Here is a 6292-nt window from a genome sequence, read left to right as displayed (position 1 = left end):
GGACCTTGACACCACCGCACATGAGACCCGCCGCTACCTCAACCAAAGAGACGAGAGGAAAGGACCCGCCTTTTGTACCCCTGGACGACCCCAAACGCTGAGACCTAATAGGCCAACCAAAACTGACCTCCATCGACCCGTCGTGTAATACCAGTCGCAAGACGAGCTCTGTCCCCCACCAAAGGCGCCGCGCGAGGAGCCGAGAGAGCCCCGCCGCCGCCGGCCAGACTTTGCCCGACCACGCCCTGTGGTGACGGCGAAGAAGGGGGAGCGGGGAGGAGATGGCTTGTGGCGGCGATAGTGCACTCGCCCTCCCCCTCACAAGCGGGGCGAAGCGGGAGGGGAGGGGGAAGTTTTTTGTGTGCATCAATTGTGTTTTCTTCACATAAGGTGTAAATTTCTCCATCTAGTGTGTTCAAAAGCATTCGAAGTGCTGGTTCTACATCTTTCTCCACCTTTGAGACTTTGAAAAGTCAAAGTCAAGAAACCAATCGATCTAAAACAGAAGTGATGAAAATGACAAATAGGATAGTCCTAGTTCTGCTCAAAGCCTCCATTGCCAGCCGCATCTTTCTGGTTGTGCTCTTGCTCCACCCCTTTCTTTCCAGCCATGGTAGGTACGGAGATGCTCGCGGCCGCGGCTGTGAGCCAGGTCGCCCGCAAGATCGGCGAAATCATCGGCGCGGCGCAGGGCGAGGTCACGCTGTGCTGCAGTTTCAGCGACGATCTGGAGAGCATAAAGGACACTCTGGTGTACCTAGAAGACCTGCTGAAAAATGCGGAGAGGAACTCCTTCGGAAGCGAGAGGGCGAACCTGCGGCACTGGCTCACCCAGATCAAGTCCCTGGCCTTCGACATCGAAGACATGGTTGACGACTACTACTCTTCCAAGGAGCAGTTTGAAGGGAGCAGCAGCTATGCTCAGAAGGTAAACGGTTTGGTCTGATTAAATAGTCTCCTGTGCAATTTTAATCAGATCTGGAGAGTTTCGACTCTTCTTCCCAGGAGTTATGATTTCTCCCACGAATTTCTGCAATAATTTCAGCTCAGTAACATTTTGTTATCCATGTTTGATAATACTATAAATTTTTTGTAATCCAAACTGAAAAAAAAAATCTTAGTAGTGTTAACAATTCGATTACTGACAACAGTGTTTAGGATTTGTGCAAATCAGTCTGGGAGTCGGCAATCTTTTACATAATTTGCAGTGAATGGATAGAGCTCTCAGCGTATAGATATCCAAAATCGAGCATATAAGCTGGAGTGGGACAAGAACATTTTGTGTTAACTTGGCCAAATACTAAAAAATGAATCATTGAGGGTCAGTGAGAAATAAGTTTTTGTTTCCCATGTTAAAGTAATGCTTACCAAGGATCGTGGTTCTTCCACTCCTGCCACAAGAAGCAATGAATTGTTATGTGATTGCAACTTCAACCCAACATTTTGTCTTTTTTGTTTTGTTTTGTTATGGCATGTAGCACGGGCGCTTCTTCGGCTGCCTTTTGCTACTCACTCCCTGATTACACTTATCAAGCTTACAGCTTTTGTTATGGCAGCAAAGATGTTGATTTTTAAGTAAAACTGCTTATAAATTTTCAGGGATCATTGTTCTGCTCACTTTCCAATCCTGTGATTTCGAAAGTTAGCATGGTTCATAAGATGAAATCCAAGAGAGAGTTGTTGCAGACAAGGCAACACTTGCCTAATCAATATCATTTCATTTCACATATTAACTCAGTGGTGGATTTTGATGAGAAGCAAACAACATCATACAGAAATAGTGACATTACTCTTTTCGGGAGAGATAGAGACTTAGAAAATCTCATGGACATGATAATGCAAAAAAGTGTCAGCGAGATTTCCATTATTCCTATAGTAGGGCCCACGGGTCTTGGGAAAACAAGCCTCGCACAGCTAGTTTTCAATGAGGCTAGAACAAAGGCATTCAGCTTCAGGATATGGGTTCATGTTTCCATGGGCAATGTCAGCCTTGAAAAAATTGGGAGGGATATAGTTTCACAAACTACCGAAAGGATTGAGGGAAATATGCAATTACAATCAATTAAGAATGCTGTTCAAACCATACTTAATAAGTATAGCTGCTTAATAGTATTAGATAGCTTGTGGGGTAAAGATGAAGAAGTGAATGAGCTGAAGCAGATGTTGCTCACAGGTATACAGACAGAAAGCAAGATTGTAGTGACCACCCATAGCTATAAAGTTGCTGAGTTGGTGTCTACTGTTCCACCTTACAAGTTGTCTGCATTATCTGAAGATGATTGTTTGAATATATTCTCACAAAGGGCAATGACTGGGCGTGGTGACCCACTGTTCAGGGAATACGGAGAAGAAATTGTTAGAAGGTGTGGCGGCACACCCTTGGTTGCTAACTTTCTTGGATCTGTCGTGAATGCCCAACGACAGAGGCGTGAGATTTGGAAAGCTGCCAAGGATAAAGAAATGTGGAAGGTAGAGGAAGATTATCCCGAAGACAAAATTTCACCACTATTTCCATCTTTTAAGATAATATATTATAATATGCCTCACGAGCTAAGATTATGCTTTGTATACTGTTCAATATTCCCTAAAGGATCTGTTATAGACAAGAAAAAACTTATTCAGCAATGGATTGCACTTGACATGATTGAGTCCAGACATGGAACATTACCTCTTGATGTAACTGCTGAGAAGTATATTGACGAACTCAAAGCAATATATTTCCTTCAAGTTATAGAAAGGCATCAAGTAAGTTCTTTGGAGCCATACCTATGTTATTGCTTGTTATGTTTTATACTGTGAACACATCGATAAATTTTATTTGCTTGTTAGATTAAACCTCATGATAATTGAGATGAAATGTTGATTTGGCATGAACCCCATAATATGCACCACAAACTTATCGTTTTAATATTTGCAGCAAACTGCTATGATATCAGTGTATTCGAATGAACTCCTACAAGCAAGTGTGAACTTATCTTCTGTTTATTCTTTGCTAACATCAACTAAAACGTTACCGCACCAAGGCATGACTAAATTATGCCCAGAAATAATATTCATAAATTCCATCATAAAGTGGGAGTTTGTATATTTTGCTTTAAGTATGTAAACTAATTAACCTCCTCTACAGACTGCTGGAGAAATATTCAATGCATCAGAGGAAATGCTCTGCATGCATGATTTGGCACATGATCTTGCTAGGTCAGTTGCTGGTGAAGATATCCTTGTGATTGTGGACGCGGAGAATGGACGCCATAATAGATTTTGTGATTACCGTTATGCACAGGTGTCAGCTTCTAGCTTACAGTCAATAAACAGCAAGGCTTGGCCTTCTAAGGCAAGGTCACTCATTTTCAAGACTAGTGGTACAGAATTGGAAGATGTCAGCGAAGTTTTTTCAGTGAACAAGTATCTGCGTGTTCTAGATCTCAGTGAATGTTCTGTTAATGAGATACCTGCTCCTGTTTTTCAGCTGAAGCAACTGCGGTATCTTGATGCTTCCACTTTGTCCATTACAACAATCCCTCCTCAGTTTAGTAGCTTTAATAAGCTACAAGCGTTGGATCTTTCAGAAACTGAACTTATGGAATTGCCATCCTTCCTCAGCAACTTAAAGGGCCTGAATTATTTGAATCTCCAAGGTTGCCAGAAACTTCAGGAATTGAAAATCATTGATTTGCTGCATGATTTACATTACTTAAACTTGTCATGCTGTCCTGAAGTTAGAAGCTTCCCTGAATCTATTGAAAACCTCACCAACCTTCGTTTCTTGAACCTCTCGCGATGTTCTAAGCTTCCGACATTACCTAATAGACTACTGCAATCATTTGCTAGCCTTTGTTCTCTTGTAGATCTTAACTTAAGTGGTTTTGAGTTCCAAATGCTGCCTGAGTTTTTTGGCAACATTTGTTCACTTCAATATCTGAATCTATCAGAATGTTCTAAACTTGAGGAGCTCCCCAAATCATTTGGCCAACTTGCATATCTGAAAGCCCTAAATCTTTCATCTTGTTCTGATCTTAAAATTCTCGGTTCCTTTGAATGCCTTACTTCTCTTCAGTTTCTGAATCTCTCAAACTGCACTAGTCTTGAATATCTGCCACCGTGCCTTAAAAAGCTCCATAAGCTTGACATTTCTGGCTGCCAAGATGGTATAGTACAATCCTGTTCTAGCAGCTCCGGAAGTTCCCCATCTCACCAACTTTCAGAGCAAGCTGAGCAGGTCAGATTAAGTATTGTTATCTCAGAGATCATTCCGGAGGCGCCTGCGATTGGAGATCTGAAAGGAAAGAAGAAATTGGCATCTGCTTTGGGCTTGGATGTAGTGCCTGAAGTTATTAGTAAGGTACATTCCTTGTCATGTACATTTCCTAGATTAAACTAACAAGTGTGTACTGGTCCCTTCCAATTTATGTTTTACGATGACCCTTGTTTTAATTTTTTCCATAGATTGAGTTCCTGATGATATTGAAAATTATCGTGCAAATTAGAACACTGTTGTCAGTAACAATTAAAAATGCTGAAGTGATACCTTTGTGTAGTTGTTAGTTGCACTCAAACTGGACTGATTTCTTCATTGAAGTAATCTTACTGGGTACCTCAACATGCATCGCAGTCACTTTCCACTAGTTTACTACATAGGTCACAGAGAATATCTAGAGGTCTGCATCTTACAAATTCAAATGGGACAGTCAATTATTTTTGATAAAATGGTGTCATTCTAATTATTCCAGTGTCCTTATTTCTTGTTGTAGCCAAATGAAACTGGAGATACGCCACTTATTCCAGGGCACCGGTTCTCATTGTCTTCATCTCATTCTTCTTCGTTTGCTTCAAGCTCAAGGACACCGTTGGCATATGTCTCATCTTCGGATGTTTCAAAGAACAATAATTCGGTGCTGAATGGAGAGATAACAGGTATATCTAATACTTTAGATAATTTTACTCACAATTCAAACATCTGAATAAGAGGTTCAGAGTCGTAGCTTTAAAATACCATAACAAGGAGGACCCTCTGGTTCAAAAAGAAATGGGCCTGCTTACCATAACTAAGAGAAGTATGAAAGATCAATACTAGGTTAATTCATAACCATACTAACCTCATCTATGTGTCTACGTGTGAGTTTTGATAGGTACCCAATCCAATGAAAAATGCCAAGAGCCTCAGGACCTCATAAAAGATGCGCTGATTACTGAAGAAAACATATGCTCATTGGACACACCGGTTCATCTGCATGAAGTGGCCACCATAGAAGGCGACGATGACGGCCACGTAATCAAATATAATGGAGTATATCAGCACAACGTACGATGTGACGGGCCAAATCAAGGGGTTGTCGTACAGCAGTCCAACTGATTGAATGTTCTCTCAGTAAGGTGTTAATGATATTAATTTGTCATGATCGGCCTTCTCAGCTTGGTTGGGTTTCTATCCATGGTTGTCAGTGATGAGATTGGCCATGAATCAGTGGTTAGGAGAGATTGTTGCCTAGCTACGTCATGCTGCTCTGCCTGTTTTGATTATGTGTAGGCAAAGCCTTGGTTCGGTCAGTGTTTTCACTACTTCTAACCATCGAGGTTGGCCATCAATGATGTATCAGCTGTTAGATGGTTGCCTGAAATGTACCTCTATTTTGATTTTTAGCAGACTAATGATTTTACGCTATATAGCTTGTTGTGCTCGAGAAGAAGGCTGAGTTCTCCTTTAAAACTTGCTCCATAGATTTGGCAACTTGGCATTGTTGTCTTTCCACAGATGCATATCAAAACCAATTATTTAAGCTGTACACACTAAAGCCTCCTTGTAAGTACATTATTGAGCAGCTAATTGTGCCCTCATAGAATATGCACTTATGATATTGTATGTGTAAATATTTGGGGCCGGAACTTTGGCCGGTCTCGTCTACTTGCTCGCGGTTACAGCGAATCAAATTGGAAGGGCCCACCACGTTATCTCTTTCCTCATCCCCGCGTCCTTCTCCTTCCTTTTTCCCAACCTCCCGGTTGCCATGGCAAATCCTATCCCGGCGATCTCCTCCAGCGAGCCCCCGCCTTCTTCTCCGACGAGCACCCTTGAACCCTACCATCGAACCAGTGTCCTCCCCTCTCTCAACTGCTCCATCGTGACCAGAGCTGCAACGGGCATGACCGACGAAGTTGCATCCATGGCCGAAGGCGTAATTTACTACATGCTTCAACCGACAGCGAAATTTGCTATCACTGGTGTCACATTTTGCTACATCGCACATGGGGTTGCGATTTTTGCTACAATTCGTGTTTCATTTTGCTACAACCG

General features: G+C 42.1%; 1 protein-coding gene across 2 annotated transcripts; it reads left to right on the top strand.

Annotated features, from left to right (window-relative positions):
- Positions 1 to 483: 483 nt before the first annotated feature.
- On the top strand, positions 484 to 5707 carry LOC123395752 (disease resistance protein RGA2-like). Of its 2 annotated transcripts, XM_045090784.1 has the most exons (5): positions 484 to 928; positions 1600 to 2745; positions 3128 to 4342; positions 4752 to 4914; positions 5130 to 5707. In XM_045090784.1, exons 1-5 carry the CDS (start codon positions 611 to 613, stop codon positions 5351 to 5353), a joined length of 3066 nt encoding a protein of 1021 aa, XP_044946719.1. In that variant the 5' UTR covers positions 484 to 610; the 3' UTR covers positions 5354 to 5707. The 2 variants fall into 2 exon arrangements, with proteins under 2 accessions (XP_044946719.1, XP_044946720.1); XM_045090785.1 differs by lacking the exon at positions 1600 to 2745 and having other exon boundaries at positions 490 to 928.
- The last annotated feature ends 585 nt before the right edge of the window (positions 5708 to 6292 follow it).

The sequence above is a fragment of the Hordeum vulgare genome, chromosome 5H, assembly GCF_904849725.1.
Source record: "Hordeum vulgare subsp. vulgare chromosome 5H, MorexV3_pseudomolecules_assembly, whole genome shotgun sequence".
In the NCBI taxonomy this organism is placed as follows: domain Eukaryota; kingdom Viridiplantae; phylum Streptophyta; class Magnoliopsida; order Poales; family Poaceae; genus Hordeum; species Hordeum vulgare.
This window is presented reverse-complemented; position numbering and strand designations above follow the sequence as displayed.

Coding starts and splice junctions, on each gene's coding strand:
- LOC123395752 (XM_045090784.1), top strand. CDS start 611: ATGGTAGGTACGGAGATGCTCGCGGCCGCGGCTGTGAGCCAGGTCGCC. Junction 2,746..3,127: donor AAGTTATAGAAAGGCATCAA/GTAAGTTCTTTG, acceptor CCTCCTCTACAG/ACTGCTGGAGAAATATTCAA. Junction 4,343..4,751: donor TGCCTGAAGTTATTAGTAAG/GTACATTCCTTG, acceptor TTCTTGTTGTAG/CCAAATGAAACTGGAGATAC.